Genomic DNA, 17,541 nt, shown 5'->3' on the forward strand with positions numbered 1-17,541 from the left:
TGACTAATGGGGCAGCGACTCCTTGTAGTTATGTAATAACAGCTTGTCCTCGGTAACGCTGTGATTTAGTGATAATAATGTTGTGCCTGATTATACATCTGCTTCCTGCAGCAGGGAGGAGCCGCTGGAGCTCGTCTCCTCACTGTTGCCGGTTTCTATCCTGGGATGCCACCGAGGGCCGCCCTGCCGGAGCCTTTGAGCTAGCCAGGTAGACAGAGAGTGAGAGGAAGGTGGCGACCGGCACTCCTTTAAAGGAGCTTCTTCTTCTGTGGTCGAGATGAATCCCTGCTCGGGCCATTTGCATCAGCGTCACTTCAACACATTGTGAAACTGGCTGATGAGTCACTCTGACGCAGGTCCTTTTCACATACCTCCCATCTTCCTCTCCCTCCCTCCCTCCTTCCCTCCCCCTCCCTCCCTCTCTCTCTCTCTCTCACACACACACATGTAGACAGATTTTCTCTGGAGAATAGCTCAGCTCATGAACACCCACGCCGGGTTGCTGTTCGCAGTGGCAGCCCCGCTCGGCGCTCTCTCAAACGCACCCCCCCACCCTGTCCTCCTCCTCCTTCACTTGCAAGTCACTGATGATGATGTGTTGCCGCGGCAACGGCCGGGGGTGGGCGGCTCCACGGGCGGTGGGCGGAAGCCAGCCGCTAAGCAGCGTGGGAGGGATCTGCCGAGCGCACCCATCACCCTCATTTTGAAAGGAGCAGGAAGCTGACTGCTTTTGAGAAGGTGTGGGTGTCGGTGAATTATCGCCTCTCCTCCCTGCAGCTTCGTTAGGGATCGCCTTGTTTGTCTCCCTTCCTTTCTTCCTTCCTTTGTTTGCTGGTTTACTGCCGCATGCAAACACACTAGTTTTCATTTGATTTTTTTTTTGCAAACTTTTATCAACTAAACCAAAGCTTTCAAGAATAAAAATATTACATCAGACTGGACCAACTAGAACTGTTCAGATAGAAAATATAAGGAAAACTACATACAGCCAAGCAAGTAAAAATTCACATCAATTCAGTACTTTCATTTTTTGCTCGTACAGTGTCCCCAGACTTTTGGTCATATCTGTTCATCTCAGTTCAGGTCACATTTACCTCCCTCAAATAAGTTTTTTTATTCTTTGTTGTTGGAATTCCCCTTAATCTGTACATTTTATTCACGAATGTTTCATGTTGAAGTCACAGTGGAGGCTTTATTTTTTCTTAATCAGTATTATTAGTCAGCTCTGGTGTGCTTTTTTAATCCTACTCGGTGCACTGGGTAGGTGGAGTTAACCAAGATACAGTCAGATAAAAAAATTGGGAGCGAGAGAGAAGTAAAGTAAGGCAACTTGACAAATACTTTCCAGTGACTAATCTCTTTTGTGGGTCATTAGTTTAGTGGTGTTGTCTGACTCCACCCACACAGGCCTCCAGAGAGGTCAAAACAAACTGAAATGCTGCCTGCCTGACTCAGGCCTCTCACTGCAACACCCAGTGGGATCTGCCATTATGAGCTGTGAATGGCTGTGAAGTTTGACAGATCATTTACTGCAGCTTCACTACATGTTTTTTTTATTGATCCAGCTGAACATCTTTGCAGAGAGGTCACTGCTGATTTTTCACCATCACCTCCCAGCTCGGTGAAAAGTGGCGTCTTAACCAGCAGGTGGCGCTCGAAGTGTTTTCTCAAGGACACAGAGTGCCACCTGCCGAGGAGACGGCTGTCTGGGAGTGTGCAGTACCACGACAATCCACACGGTGTCAGAGCAGGACAACAAGAGGTCAGAGAGGCTCAGAGCAAATGCCACATTTTCACTCCACTCATGTCTGATGTGAACCTCTGTAAATTCTGATCTTATGGCAGATCATTAATTTGTACAAGTGCACCAGTAAAAAACAACAACAACACAAAAATAAATTATATTGTAAGAATTAACTGAACAACACAATGTGAAACACAAGCATAATTGTACAATCTCATTAATGCCACTTATTAAATAATTACATTCACTTTAATATCTCAGGTCCTGCTCGCCATGGTACATTTTTGTTATCTTAAGACAACACTTCCTTTCGTCTGGCTGCTGTTGTGTTCAGTTTTATGTGGCAAAGCACTGAAGATGGAAAAGAACTCCTCTGGGAGTTGGTAATGAATAAATAAAGAGGTCTTTCGGCCTCTAGAATACAACATTTATGCATCACGACACGCTTTGGACTCCAGTCACTCACTCAATATGTGTCAAATATTAGATCTTGCATGTAACATGTTCATGTCAACAACAAGTTGTCAGCAATCAAAATAGTCGTCAAAGATGACATAAAACTATCAATCATTTGAAAATCTTAAAAGAAATTCCCAATGAATTTAAGGGATATGTGTTGAAAAGTACATAAATTACATAGGGCTCATGCCTTTTTTTCATTATGTAAAAACAACATTGAAAAAAAAATGTTTTAAGAATTTGCAAAAAGTTTATTGTGCACCTTTTTAAAAGTTTTTTTACTGGAATTTAGCAGCTTTTTCAGTGGCGCATTTATGGCATGTTTTTGTCTTGCATAAAAACCAACCATATTGTTGCTTTAACTCAATTAATGCTGGATTTCGTGCTCTTTATGTGTTTTACGGACATCAAACTAAAATCTAGAGATTTATTTATGCTTGTTTGTCGTGTCGGTCAAAAGGAAAACAGTATTTTAAAATAGTAACACTTTTAATAATCCCTCTTTTTTTAAGAAACGCTGGAGATGCCGTTCACGATAGAACGGATGATTGACAGCCACTTCGACCAATCAGATGCAGATAAGAGAATCGGGCAGCCAATCAGAACTCACGCGGCAGTAAAAGGTTGGTTGAGTCCAGAAGAGGAAAATTATCCTGCTGTTGAGTCACCGGGAAAACCGTTACTCCGCCGAATAATCCGCCTCACGGCTCACACACTCCCTCCAAACACACCTTCATCCTCGGAGTTGAAATGTTACAGTTTCGGTCGACGGTAGCTCTGAAGGAGCTGTTTCAGAGCCCGCTCAAGTGGCCGCTGACAGGTAAAGTCGGCGTGAAAGCGGCACCTGCACCCGGAGCCGCCGCCGCCTGCTTCAGCACCACCGCTGTGGACGGGAGGTCGCCCGGTGCAGGGAGGGCATTTACCGGCTGGAGAGCCCCGCAGAGCTTCGCCAGAAGGCACGGTGTGAGAGGCCTCTGCTCCAAAGGTGATGGGCAGAATGAACTCGGCAAGGACTCTTCAACAGAGAAGTGAGTAACGTTATCGCGTCTATGCTCCGAAATCCACTGGAAAAAAACCGGGATTTCACAAGCGTCAGAAGCATGTAATTACAGCTCGGCGTCACTACTCAAAGTTTATTTTTCCCCAAAATAAATCTGCATTTGTACTCATAATGACAGCCGAATATAAAACAGACTTTTAGTACTACTTTCTGACTGAAATACCATATTTAGTGACCACATTAAAACACTTTAAAGCAAGGTTTGCTGTAATACGTTCATCCCATCGCATCGTTTGTGTACAAGCTCGCCTACGTCACGCTCCATACTCCATTTAAAATACAATGAATTCAAGTACACGGCACTATGGTTATAGCTGGAGGTTACCACTCAAACCTTTATCTATTTAAAAAAACACGTCTCCATCTGATATACAAAGTCAGTGCCGAATTAAAGAATGGCTTATATTATTTTAGGACCAAAGCTCCCAAGTTTATTACGATTGTCTTGGATTTAAAATCTAGGCTAATTCTCAATAGTCGACTTTGTTTCCGTAGTTTGGCACACATGCTAGCTGTTTAGCTGAGATGGTGAGCTTCCCGGGCTGCTAGAGTCGAAACAACTGTGCAATTTAAAGTTGGTAGATATGTAGTGTCGTTTTCATGGATGGATAGCCTAAATCCAGCGGATCACAGTGACGGATTTTCAAGGTTTTGCCGGTATTTTCCAGCGGAGGAATCTGACATGGCTGAGATCCATTCTCGGACAACCTCACTTTTTCCATTTAATTTTGAGCATTTCAACGATAATCGCGACATGTTGTAGTTTTGTTTACTGCTTTTTTGAGCGAGAGGTATGATATTGATCCACTGATGTAAGTTTCCTGTCAGAAAAACATACAGAAAAGTGTTAAATCAAAACGTTAGCCCGGAAATGGAAGCACGCAATCTGCTGCCAGATGAGAATTCGTGACTAGCATTCGCTGCAGGAGATCAAGCTCTTAACCTACAGGCAGCTGAGACATTATGCTGTGACCAGTCAATATACCACCTGAAAACGATAATATGACCCCAAAACAAAATACGTGTCTCTATGCCCGAGGGCATGATGTTTTCATCTTCCTTGACACATTGTCCCTCCAATCAATGTCTATTGAAGGTCAGTCATGGTTGCAGCTTCTGATCAAACATTATGATGTTTGTGTTATGCAGATTAGAAAAAAGCTGAAGCTGGTCTTTAATAGCTTTGTATCTCCAAAACTGCATTAACATCTGTTTAAACAATGATCTGTGGGAAATTAGTAGAATATATAATAAAATTAAGGTGCCATAATGCAATATTTGTAAAGATCAGCAGCTATGTCCTGCTTTTGATTGCCAGCTGTAGCACTAGTTTCAAATGAACATGATGCATAGCTGCTCAATTAAACGGTATGAACGTTTTTTTAAGCTATGTGATTGTTTGTTTCTGCCTTTTAACATTGAGAGCAGCTGTGACACCAGCCAGCACACCAGTATGTCTCGTCGCTTTACAGTTTCCATGGCGATAAAATGCCTCATTGCCCCTGCAGGACGGAGTTGCCCCATTTGTTTCTATTCACGGACAATTTGCTCAAGCGATCTGTCACATTTATACAGTCGCTCTTGTCAGCTGACTCCACGTCACCGGCCTCTGTTTTCTCCATGGAGACTGATTTTTCAGAGAAACGTTGTTCTGTCAAACATGCAGAGTGAGGATTAATGTTTCAGCTGTGAGTTGGGCCGCGTGGCAGGATGAGTGCTCGCGGTCGCTCGAAGACTCTGTACTGCTGTTGAGGTGCATGTTGTGCACGTGTTAAGTCATCTGATTGTTGTTCATTGTGGTTGGTTCCATGCAAATACAAGTCAAGAAAGTCATAGGAAACTTAAGCAGCATGAAAAAGGATACCGACGTTAGTTGTTCCTGTATTAGTCTAAAATGTCTTTTTACTTGCTTTCTGATACAATCATAAGTGTTTATGAAAACAGTCTGATTGTGGTGGTGCTTAAAGTAATTTCACCCTATAATTATCAGGGGAGCCCGAATATTGATCACTGTCTCATTTATCAGCAAGCAGCAAGAAATCCATGAATCAGTCAAACGCAGCAGGAATGAATCTGTTTAGTGTGTTATTGAAGGCAGGGTGTTTGATTCCCAAAGGCCCTGACTGTGTTTATACTCATCTCCTGAGGCTGTGCTCCAGTTGGTGAGGGGTTAAAAACGTTTGTCACGCAGGGGAAGCTGCTGATCCTGCCCACGTCATTTTTCACAGTGTTTTCACAGTAAAACCTGGGAGTTGGCTGTCCGCCCAGCAGTTGTCAGGGCCTCCAGGAGCAGATGAGTCAGTCACAGATTGATTTGTGCAGCGCCGCCTCTCAACACTCCCCGCTCCAGCGTTCGCCTCCTCCCCACAACAAACTGTCATGACATCTGTGCAGCGGTGAAGCCAGCACTATCGATTGGATTGAATAACTGTAGCAAATACTAGAGATAACTTCATCCACACAGTGATCTCCACTACAGCTCCTCTGGAGCCTGTCAACATCCCAGCCTTAAATAAAAGTAGGTTAGTAGTACATCTCCTTTCTGGATCATGCCAATTTATTTTATGGTCTGTGCATGTTCATAATCTATTTTGATATTCATTAAAACAGAATGGACACATCTAAAGCATGCAGCAATGGGATACAGTAGAATGAAAATACCTAATTAATCCACAGAGGAAATTCTGGTCTGTAAAATCACGAGACGAGCCTTTAAAATGAATCTCAGAAAGTAGAAAAAGAGCGAGCTGAGATGTATTAATGAGGCCAGCCTGACTCGTCCAGATGTTGGAACCTGTAACCTGCTGCTGATGGAGCTCCCAGAGGTGAAACCTCTCCCAGGCCTCATTAACTTAACAAGGACCTCACTCACAGCTTCAAGAGCTGTTTGCGTGTTTATTTTAAGCCACGCAGGTGTGAAATCTAATGAAATGTGATGCTTCTGCAGAGAGTTCTTTGCTAATCTTTTGTATTCTTTTTATACAGATTTCTTGCATTAATTCATTTAATAGTGAGCATATTTATTTCTTGTGCTCATTCATTACAGTTTTGTGTGTATTTTTACAGTGTTTAATATTGATTGAATATTGTCAACATCTGTGCTAATTGTGTGAGTAAATGTTGCAGCTCGATATACATGAAGTGTTACTAATTCAGTATTATTCCTTCTGCACACTCTGTCCCTGTTGTTGATCTGCTTGCTTTGCTTTTGTAAGTATGTTTCTATTTTTAATTTTAGTTGTAGTGTGTTTTTTGTTTGTTTGTTTGTTTGTTTTTCTCCAGTAGAAGTAGTGGCTTTACTCTAAAAAGCCGCCAGCCGCTTTTTTCCTACCTTGAATCAACCTCACTTCCTACAAGTGGCTGCGCTTTGAATGCCCCTCACCTCCAGCTCACCCTCCATCCTCTCCGACCCCCCCCCCCCCCCCCCCCCCCCCCGACTCACACACTCTCTGATGTGAATTCCTTCCTCACCAGCAGGCACCGGCCTCCTTTAATGAGGTCGGAGGTGGATCACGCCAGCAAACAATGCGAGGATGTCGGGCAGCGCGTGATCTGTCCGTAGTGTTGACGCTATGTTCCATGTGTGTTAAAAAGTCAGGATTTCTGAATATTTTGGAAAATGCAAAGTGTAACACTCAAATCCCATTTTGTAGATATATATTGTACTTGAGTAACACTTCAGCACAAACGTTGGTGATCTCTTTAAAGTGTCCCAGTTCAGACTTTCTGACTTTTGACATCAACTGGAACTTGGTACAAAAACTTTTTGTGTCCATTTAAACCCTGATGAACTCTGGTCCCAGTGTTTCCTCTGCAGCAGTGGTGCTCGGGTAAATTTTCATTCCTCAAGGTGTTTTTGTCAAAATTATGACCTTTTTTTTTTAGCTCTAATGAAATTTTCTTTGGAATTTGACTTTTTTCTTTGCTGATTCTGATCATTTCCTGACCCTCCCTGCTGCTGAATAAACCCAGAGGAAACCCTGCTAAAAACATCCAAGGGGTCGAACTCGGCTTCATTTCTAGAGCCACCTGCCAAGTGGAGCTTTACCTGCACACATCCTCTCCTTAGCACGCAGGCCAAACGTTCCCATGATGCATTGCGGGACGCCGTGAGCCTGGGCCCCTTTCGGAGCTTTGCTCAAATCCAATTTGGTGTTGTTATGAATCATAGCAGAGAGCCTGCTGTGAGCTGGTCGCCCCGTCTGCCTCCTGACGCTCTACTAACCATCCTCCCAGAGACGGCTCGATGTTCAAACACTGCTGAGAATACCAGCCGGGCTTCGACTCTGACCGCACAGCTTAACGTGAACCCAGTGACCTTGACCGAGACAAAGAATTACAGCAGCACGGACGATGTGGCGTTACACAGTCTGTAAACGGCCTGGCGTTTCCATGAGAACTATGAAAATCACATGCAAATTACTGACAGGTTTTTTTTTCAGCTGGGTGGTGGATCTCAATGGATTTCAAAATAATGTGTTAGATTGCCACTGTTGATGAATTAACCCAGTTCCAGTGTTCTGTGGTTATCACGTCTGATCGTGTCGCTTGCTGAGTAGAGGATTTTTTTTGAGCTGCCCTGGAGACTGTGCTGTCATTCAGTCGGGCCCGGGTGGCCGTTTCCATGTTTCCAGGCACTGAACAACATAAACATGCCAGAGGAGAAGTCTGGTCGCCACAGCTGCCGCCGTCCACGCTGGTTGTCACGTTTCTGAGCGTGTCTTTATTCGGCTGAGGCGTGCAGACGCCAGCCTCACACAGCCTGCCTGGCCGCGCCTCAGAGGCAGCCTTCCTCGTCATTAGCCTGTTGATGTTCCGCTGCTGCCGTCCTGTTTTGTCACTCCTGGGATTTAACACTCTTCACAAAAATGAAGTGAAGTTTCTGTAGCGTTTGAAGCTCTTCCTGGCTGGTATTCAGGCAAGTGAACTGAGTAACGGTTTGCATTACACTGGCCTTAAGGACCTCTGACCTCTGGGAAAGTAAGTCTAATGTAGTGAGCCTCTGTAGAAGCTCTTTTCCGTGGGTTTTCAGAGTGAAGTAAGGCCAGTGTAAGGTCATGTTTTCCACTGCAGTATTACTTGATGCTTCTCCTTGCAGTCAGAGAGCCTTTCTCCTCCTTCCTCCGCTTCGATTCCCCTTCATGTTTTCACCAGCGCAGGCCTCACGCTGAGTGATATTTCTCACTTTTCTCTCCGTTGTTTTCATTTCCTGTAGGAGAAGGAAAGCAGGCATCCTGCCCAGCCTGGAGGACCTGCTCTTCTACACCATCGCGGAGGGCCAGGAGAAAATCCCCGCTCATAAATTCACCACAGTGAGTTCTTGTGATAAGTCTGAAAATTCATGACTGAGTTTGACGACTTCAGCAGCAGCAGAAGGTTTGTGGAGTCGAGCAGCTGTTAGGGATCAGAGCGAAGAAGCACAGCAGAGAAACTTGTCATGACTTTAAAAGCCAAGAAATGGGCTTGCTGTACATGAGTTATCAACAGCGGACCAGGCATGTCCCTCATAAATTTCTCCCTCGTTCAATAATGAGCCTAAGCGCTCCTCTTGTTCTCCACTTCAGGAGCCCCGGCTCACGGCTCGGAGCTTTATTGATCTGTTGTCAGGGCTTCTTAATCACGGCGCTGCCCTTCTCCTCTGTGCAGGCTCTTAAGGCCACCGGCCTTCGCACAGGCGACCCCCGGCTCAAGGAATGTATGGAGATGCTGAAGGTGACCCTGAAGACGACCTCAGACGGAGCGCTGGATCGACACCTCTTCAAAAAGTACATCTTAAAATGCGTTGTTTTTACGAGTGGCACTTTAAAGCCAGGTTAAAACGATGTTTAAACACAGGCGCTGCTCTACTCTTATCGTCAGCATCCATCTTTCATCACAGTCTGTATGAGAATTATTAATTCAGCTTTGAGTCGCCTGGACGTCTCTGCAGGAGAATAAGGTCACAGAAAACTGAATTATTCATCCCTCCTCACCTTGCACGTCATCCACGTCTTGTTTTGGTTTTCCCTCAGCCTCAGATTCTTCAATAAAATGAGCACTCAGGATTTTATAAAGCACGCTTGTTTTTCTGTATAAATATCACCACCGGTAATCACGTCCAGTAGAACCACACCTGGGAGCACAACACGGTGGCTGTGGAATAAAACGAGATGCACCCTGGATCCTGGCTGCTGCCGTCTGACCCCCACCGAGGAGGCGAGACCGAAGTGTGTGACGGCTTTGGATTTGGCAGCGGCGCGAGTCTGGCCATATGACGGCTCACCAGGAGCTCCATCTCCAGCCAGCAGACCCCGGCCGGCGCGGGCACTGCTGGCCCGGATCCATCCCTCCCTTTCCCCAGGCTTATTTATAGAGAAGCACGTGAGCAGGCGGCCGGGAGCGGCGCATGTTTTCTCTGCAGGGATCCCATGCCACGGGGATTTAACAGCATTTTATTCAGCGGGTTAGCCGAGCCGCAAATCTCCCTGCTACCGGAAAGACACGGCTTCCGCCACACTGCATTACTCCTGGCACTGTCCGAGCACGGCAGTGTCTGTGTCTTTTAATTCATCCAAATGAGACAGATCACAGAAAAATCTACTGGGAAAAAAAAGAAAAGCTGGCAGGATGTTAGATTCCTGCTTTCAAACAAAGGACCTGAAATGCAAAACATGAATATTCCTCTGGCCTTTGGTTCTTCTTCATTCTGTTTCATGAGAGAGCAGTGATGCTCATACTGATACCATGATATGTGTGCTTCTCAGTGAGCTTGTTTCAGACCGCCCCTTCTTTTCCGTGCCTCCGTTCTCAGATGTGTCCAGAGCAACATCGTCCTGCTCACCCAGGCCTTCAGGAAGAAGTTTGTCATTCCCGACTTCCAGCCCTTCTGCGCTCACATGGACGAACTCTACGACAACGCCAAGAACCTGTCTGGAGGGCAGGTGAGCAGGAGTTCCACGGCGGGAATGAGCCCGTCGCCCAGACGGCACAGAGTCCTGGACGGAGTTCATGCGATTACATGAGTGTGAAATGTGATCTTTGTAACCCTTCCTGACGTGACCTTTGTCTGTCCTTTTGCTGTAGGTCGCCGACTACATTCCCCAGCTGGCCCGCTTCAGCCCGGACCTGTGGGCCGTCGCTCTCTGCACTGTTGACGGACAGAGGTGACACAAGAACGAACACTGAAACGATCCTGAGGCATCAAGGATTAAGAACATTATTGAGAATGCTGTGAAAAATGAGAATAAAATGTGATTTATCTCTCTATCCCAGGCACACTGTTGGGGACACCAAGGTTCCCTTCTGTCTGCAGTCGTGCGTGAAGCCGCTAAAATACGCCATCGCTGTGCACGACCACGGCACGGAGTACGTCCACCGCTTCATTGGCAAAGAGCCCAGCGGCCTGCGGTTCAACAAGCTCTTCCTCAACGAAGACGGTGAGGAAGCCTGGACTTTCTCTCCTTGCTCTCTGTAAGAGGATCCCTCTCGTGGCGTGGTTGCCATGGAGCTCCGATAAATTGTTAATGAGCGGCCGCAGCTCCGCGGCTGAACACGACACAGGGAGTGGACAGCATGTAGCCGCAATATGAGAACCGGTGAACAGCGAGCTGCGGCGACACGGCCGGAAGCAGACGGCTAAAACACGCTCGGTCCAGACCGGCGTGGGAAAAGCTTTCAGCTTTCAAACAGCCGGAAACCCTACCTGCTGTTTATCTGAACGTTTCTGCTGGAACATTGTTCAGGCCTGTCGTGTCCGAAGATGAAAACACAGAGAGGAAGTGAGCCGCGCGGAAGAAAAAAAAGGAACGTTTTGTTATGAAATAGTCGCTCATAAAAATGAAACGTTTTTGGGCTGAGTGTGAGCGGAGATTTAAAAAAAATGAAAACGCTGTTCCCTGCTTTTCTCCCCTGCAGATAAACCCCACAACCCGATGGTTAATGCTGGAGCGATTGTCTGCACCTCCCTCATCAAGGTAAGCACCGCTTTTTATTTATTGAGTAAAATCCAAAGTCCGGTGCCAGACCTGTGTGATGCTTTGGTTGCATTTTAGCCATAAAATCGGTATTTTGGTTTTTTTGAATGTGAGATGTGCCTCCTGTTTCACCACCGTGTTGTCACTGATCTGAATTCAGACCGGCCGACCGCAGCCAAAAACGTGGCAGGGACCAAAAAAAAAAAAAAGTTATAACCATGCGCAGGGCGTGTTTCTGTCAGATTATTGCATAGAGGCAGATTAAGGTTCTAGATAATCACGCTGAAAGGGGATTTGGTTGAAAGCGGCGTGGGAGGAGACGGAGTGCAGCCTCCTCCAGTCAGGTCGGACCGGCCACGTCTCCAGCTTTAATCACGGAAACGGCTCCGTTAGCGGAATGTTTCATTAAAAATCTCCTCCTGACCTCCGGGAGCTGCTGATTCATACTCAAATTAGACCGAATCAACAGGAGGCCGCGGGGGAGGGCTCAGCGCTCCGACAGGAAGCGGCCAGAGGCGACCCAGCGCGGCAGGCAGCGGAGTTCAGCGTAGCTCAACTCACTTTTCACACACCAGATAATCTTCTCACAGGGAAATTTAGGATGTGCGTCTCCAGCACACACAATAGGCGACACTGCGTCAGATGGACTCGCTGAGATTTAACAGTCAGGCTGATATTTCATGATTAGATGAGGGAGATTTTTCATCTTTTCTGTGTATTGTGCCGAATTGATACGGCCTCTGCGTTTCGGTTTGATTTCTGGATGAGCAGAGGAACCATCTGCTGTCTTTTCTCACACAAACGCTGTATTCGAGCGACGGTCAGGAGGAGAACCGGCCTCCGGGTCTTCATCCGCTCCTGACCGTCGCTCCAATACAATGCCCGTCCCCCTGAATCCCAGCCGAGGAGATGAAATCCATCCGCTGATGATTTGATTGATTGATTGATAATGAAGCCAGGTTCACTCAGGGACTCTGTGCATGCCCCCCCTCCCCCTCCCCCTCCCCCCTCCCCCCTCCCCTCCCCCTCCCCCCTCCCCCCTCCCCCCTCCCCTCTGAATGTAGATCACTTCAGATTCGCTCATTTGCAATGTACCTTTTCAAGGCTCGTTGTGTGGTTTTATGTGTTGTTGCATATTTTACAGCATTAGGATCTTTGGGAAATTATGACCACAGCAACAGGTCAATGACGTTGGTAATTTTTTCCTTTTTAATTATTTGTTCCCCTCTTTGGTCTGGATTTGTTGACTAGCCTCTAGATTTCACGTGGCTGTTTTATTTATTTATTTATTTATTTTTTTTTATGAATGTTTTCAATGTTGCTTTTATACTTTTCACCCACATTCTCCCCAAACTGTTTATACGCCTGGGTTATAAACAGTACGGCTCTGGCACGAACACTGAGTTTATGTCATACTCCATTCTTCTGTCAAGAAGGAACGCTGTCTTTTGTTCTTCTTATTGATTTATTCCTCATATGCTCAGGTTAAAGATAGCTATTTGTGCTTACTCAGCATTTTATTAGTTTTGCCAGCGGTAGTTTTGTCTTCAATCTGCCTTAAAACCCACAATATGTGCTCACACTGCGACCGCCGTCTCTAGCAAGGCCACATGGTCGATTTAAAGACGGCAGCGTCTCCTGTTATTGAATTCAGCTGAGATCTAAAGGTTCATTCTGGCCAACAGGCTGAAAGTCAGCTGTTCAGAAGAGATTAAAAGAGTCATTTTAAGGTTTTTAGCTTGATTAAAGATAAAGATGATGGAACTAATTTGTCATCCGGAGTCATCCGTCACCACTTTATTACAAATAAACGATAAAGATGAGGCTGAGACACTCGCTTTGTGTGTAAAATTTGGATTAATAATAAACATAAATTCCAGTATGTCTCCTAAATCCAGCAGCTGCTGTCCTCAGGTTTTGCTCCCAGTTTTCAGTTTCAGGACTTTAACATCCAGACGACCTGAAAGGAGTCTGTTTCCGCCGCAGACTGACTGATGGTGTGGCTCGCAGTGTGAAGACCGGCCTGTAGCTTTTCTAACATAGCTGTGTTTCCGCTCAGATCTCTTCACTCCGATGAGACCAAACTCTGACAGTACTGTAGCTTAATTCTTCGACAAACCCAGAAACCCTGAGTGGATTAACGGTTTTATTTCACCTCCTCCATCTCCAGCTAGCCTCCCACCTCTAATCTTAATTCATGATGTCATGACTGAATGGCCTTTCCGACCGGGCACATGTAGAGACGTGAACTTCATAGTGACACCAGTCATCCGAGATAGTGCTAATGTCATAACAGGGGCAGCTCTAATCTTGTCTATTGAACTGTTGTTTCTTTTGTTTTTTGATCGATTAGCTTGTTTTTAACGTTTCCAACGCTTCTGTCTGTGTTTCAGCAAGGGGCCAGCAACGCCGAGAAGTTTGACTACGTGAGTGTCACGATTTGAAAGCTTCTTCTCGCTCGGTCTTGCGTTCGGACTCTAAACGTGCCGCTCTGCTCCGCAGGTCATGAACTTCATGAACAAACTGGCGGGAAACGAGTACGTGGGCTTCAGCAACGCCACGTGAGTGCCACGCCACGCCACGCCGCCGCGCGGCAGCTTCTCAGATCTCTGTGAAGCAGGCCGAGTCACCTCCTGCTCTCTGTGTCCCAGTTTCCAGTCCGAGCGCGAGTCTGGAGACAGAAACTTTGCCATCGGCTACTACCTGAAGGAGAAGAAGGTGAGGACGCAGCAGGCGCTCCTGGAATGTGATGATGCTGCAGCTTCTATTCAATCCTCTGCAGTCCTGTTTCCTTTTTTTTTTTTTTTAAAGAAGTGGTGTTTTTATATTTGTCCTTTCAGTGTTTTCCAGAGGGGACAGACATGACCGCCATTCTGGACTTCTACTTCCAGGTGAGTCGCTCTTCTGTGGTGTATGTACACTGCAAACCCGCCAGGAAAGACACGCCGCTTCACAGAGCCCGGTTTCCTCTCTTTCAGCTGTGCTCCATCGAGGTGACCTGTGAGAGCGCCAGCGTCATGGCCGCCACTCTGGCCAACGGCGGCTTCTGTCCAATCACCGGCGAGCGAGTGCTGAGCCCCGAGGCCGTGAGGAACACCCTGAGTCTGATGCACTCCTGCGGCATGTACGACTTCTCCGGGCAGTTCGCTTTCCATGTGGGTGTTTCCTCATCAGAATGTATGAACAGACTGTCTGTTCACCGGGAGGTCACGCGGAGGTCACAGCGTTAATCCCTCCTCAGACTCTGACTGTGATGATGTCGTTCTGTTTTGCCTACGTTCTCGCGCGCCTCCTCCAGGTGGGGCTGCCGGCCAAATCCGGCGTGGCGGGCGGGATTCTGCTGGTGGTTCCCAACGTCATGGGCGTCATGTGTTGGTCTCCACCTCTGGACAAGCTGGGCAACAGCGTCCGAGGCATCCAGTTCTGCACGGTAACCTCACCCGGCACCAGATCAGCCCGACTCACAGCCACCGCTTAATAAAGTCTCCCAACAGCCCTGAAAATGAGCTCTCCTCTTCCAGGACCTGGTTTCTCTCTTCAACTTCCACAACTACGACAATCTGAGGCACTTTGCTAAGAAACTGGACCCTCGCAGGGAAGGAGGAGACCAGAGGGTAAATCCTGCTCGGCTCTGAGGGAACAGTGCCTCGCTCTGTGCCTCTACGGCTCTTTTCCCTCGGTGCTCTTGTGATTATTTTTTATTTATAGAGTGAAAGGTCGCTTTAACAGTCTGTGGAATAGATTTCAGTGTGCGTCACGTCCTCTACAATGGATGCTGTGTGACCTTGTCTGCAGTGTATGGCCCACAGCGCCCCCTGCTGGATGATCACACGTTATTTCTCCTTCTCTCTCTTGGAGAAACTGCAGATTTTGCACTGCATTAGATTAGCTGAGAGGTGCTGAGCCGTGACTTTCAGTTTCACTTTCACGCTTCCGCTCAGAGGAGTTTGGAAGGAGCTGATTGGAGCAGCGTCTTCAGATTAAAAGACGTTCCATCAGCTCCTCACTCGGTCCAATCTGGTTTTGTTTCAGGTGAAATCGGTGATCAATCTGCTGTTTGCCGCGTACACCGGGGACGTGTCCGCCCTGAGGAGGTACGGCGTGCCGCTCTTCACGCTGCGCTTCTCCTCCAGACGGTTTGACTGAGCTCTTCTGCTCCGTGCAGGTTCGCCCTGTCGTCCATGGACATGGAGCAGAGGGACTACGACTCCAGGACCGCCCTGCACGTGGCAGCGGCTGAAGGTAGGACACACCAGGCCGAGCCGGGCCGCTCAGCCTGCTTGGAGCTGACGAGATGTGTGTGTGTGTGTGTGTGTGTGTTTCAGGACACGCCGAGGTGGTCCGCTTCCTGCTGGAGGCCTGTAAAGTCAACCCCGTCCCCAGAGACAGGTAAAACCGCTCAGTTCGAGCATCGGGAATCTCCAGAGAAAGACGGCGCCGCCGCCGCTGACACCCGCCGACGTTTCCCCGCAGGTGGGGGAACACGCCGATGGACGAGGCGGTGCACTTCGGCCACCACGACGTGGTGACCATCCTGCGCGACTACCACACCCAGTACAGCCCCCAGGAGACCGCCGCCAACAAGGAGAACGCCGAGCAGAACCTGGACGGGCTGCTGTGAGGAGCCAGGCACTCGGCCACGCCAAGAAACAACAAACTGTACAGCGATTTCAACAACAACAACAACAAGACAGCCTTTAGCAGCGGCTGCTCCTCCTCCTCCTCATCTTCCTCCTGTTAGATGTTGTTGGTATTTGTATCATATTTTCAGTCCTTCTTACTCTCCTCTCCTGTGTAGCTCTGTAGGACGTTGTCACAACTGGCAGCTGACCCGTTCACTTCAACGGTTGTTCCTTTTCTTTTTTTTTTTTTTTTTCCTTACTTTAAAAGATGAGACCCGGGCGGTTTGGTTTGAAACCTTCCTCACTTCATCATCATCATCACAATGTGGTGGAATGTATTTCCTCCTCGCACTTTGGTGTGTTTGTATGTGAGTGATATTTATTTATCTATGTAAGATAAACTGTACAGTCATTTAGTGTGTGTGTGTGTGTGCGCGCGCGCGTGTGTGTACGTATTACTGAGAGGAGAACTAATTAGTGTAAATACTGGTGTAAAGCTGTGTAGTCTTACTACTTTCACTGAAACATAAAGAACAGTACGCAGGTGGAAAAGATGGAAACTTTATTTCCATATTTTAACACATTCTCAGTTTTCATAGTGTTTAGTTTGGAATCTGTGTTTTATTACCTTTAACTGCGCTTTATTTTAACTGGTTTTTATTCATGTATTTATTCTTTTCTTTTTGGTAAAGTGACGAAATGTAAGCCAGAGCCGAGCTGGTTTGTTGTCGACATATCAAACATGACACTGCCAATCCTGCAGAGACGCTGTAAACTCATGACAAATGTGGCTTTTTACTTTGATTTGAGACGTTTCGGCACAGGATGAACGTCACTCAGCAAAGGTTTTCCTCTCAGAACTCTCCCCAAATCACACTGCTGCCACAGCCAGCGTGTAAAATAAAGTCTTACATTCATTTGTGAGTAAAATAAAACTACTATAATGTGTGACAGTATTTAACCTGCTGAGTGGACGACTCCTATTCATCCGGGGCTTTTTTTCATTGAAACCCTGACGACTTGTATGTAAAGAAATGTTCCTGCTGAGGACTCAGGAAGGATCCCGAAGGAGCTTTACAATGCAGATTGTTTTCTTTCTATCTGTAATGTGCAACAGGAACTGTTATACTTGAACAGTTGTGCAGTTTTTCCAGGTGTATTGTTTGTGTGTTTGTAGAGGTGAAAGTTTGACTTTTTTTTTTTTTTTTTTGTGCACTGACAAACTGAACCAAGCAATCTGGATCCTGTGAAACCAATAACATTAAATGTTTTATTCCTCCAGTTGGGATCAGTTCATCCATGTTTATTCAAACACTCCCATTTAGTTGGAGAAAAAAAAAAAGATCTAAAGAAGCACAAAACTGCACCAGAGCTGCAAATATTCACAATGCAATCTCAGCAATAGTGAGGCAATGATTGTAAGATGAAGTCAGCAATATGGATTTGACTTTCCTTTGAGGTGAACTGATCCTGACCTGCAGCTCTGCTCAGCCTTTGCTCAGCTCTCCTGCCCTCAGTGAAATCTAGTGATGTGTGTTTGTGTTGGTGCAGCTGCGTCTGAAGTGTTCTGAATGTTCTGTCTTTTGGTGTTGTTTTGTTTCTTCTTCATGTGTATTTATGCTGCTTTAGCCCACGTCAGGCAGTACAGATAACTATTCACAGGTTGAAACATCTAATAAAAGTCTGAAAATCTCACTGGATGTT

The 17,541-nt window shown here is 46.6% G+C and overlaps 1 protein-coding gene across 2 annotated transcripts; it reads left to right on the forward strand.

Moving 5' to 3' along the window:
* The first annotated feature begins 2,874 nt into the window (after nucleotides 1–2,874).
* LOC115384046 (glutaminase kidney isoform, mitochondrial-like) lies at nucleotides 2,875–17,220 on the forward strand. Of its 2 annotated transcripts, none has more exons than XM_030086331.1 (18): nucleotides 2,875–3,231; nucleotides 8,479–8,575; nucleotides 8,910–9,028; nucleotides 10,054–10,183; nucleotides 10,326–10,405; nucleotides 10,515–10,678; nucleotides 11,157–11,215; nucleotides 13,609–13,641; nucleotides 13,718–13,776; nucleotides 13,867–13,933; nucleotides 14,056–14,106; nucleotides 14,194–14,370; nucleotides 14,514–14,645; nucleotides 14,737–14,829; nucleotides 15,248–15,309; nucleotides 15,381–15,457; nucleotides 15,541–15,604; nucleotides 15,689–17,220. In XM_030086331.1, the coding sequence occupies exons 1-18, from the start codon at nucleotides 2,954–2,956 to the stop codon at nucleotides 15,834–15,836; spliced, it is 1,890 nt and encodes a 629-aa protein (XP_029942191.1). In that variant the 5' UTR covers nucleotides 2,875–2,953; the 3' UTR covers nucleotides 15,837–17,220. The 2 variants fall into 2 exon arrangements, with proteins under 2 accessions (XP_029942191.1, XP_029942193.1); XM_030086333.1 differs by having other exon boundaries at nucleotides 2,877–3,231; nucleotides 8,485–8,575.
* Nucleotides 17,221–17,541: the final 321 nt, after the last annotated feature.

The sequence above is a fragment of the Salarias fasciatus genome (genome assembly GCF_902148845.1).
Source record: "Salarias fasciatus chromosome 23 unlocalized genomic scaffold, fSalaFa1.1 super_scaffold_20, whole genome shotgun sequence".
In the NCBI taxonomy this organism is placed as follows: domain Eukaryota; kingdom Metazoa; phylum Chordata; class Actinopteri; order Blenniiformes; family Blenniidae; genus Salarias; species Salarias fasciatus.

Coding starts and splice junctions, on each gene's coding strand:
- LOC115384046 (XM_030086331.1), top strand. CDS start 2,954: ATGTTACAGTTTCGGTCGACGGTAGCTCTGAAGGAGCTGTTTCAGAGC. Junction 8,576..8,909: donor CCGCTCATAAATTCACCACA/GTGAGTTCTTGT, acceptor TCCTCTGTGCAG/GCTCTTAAGGCCACCGGCCT. Junction 15,458..15,540: donor GCACGTGGCAGCGGCTGAAG/GTAGGACACACC, acceptor TGTGTGTTTCAG/GACACGCCGAGGTGGTCCGC.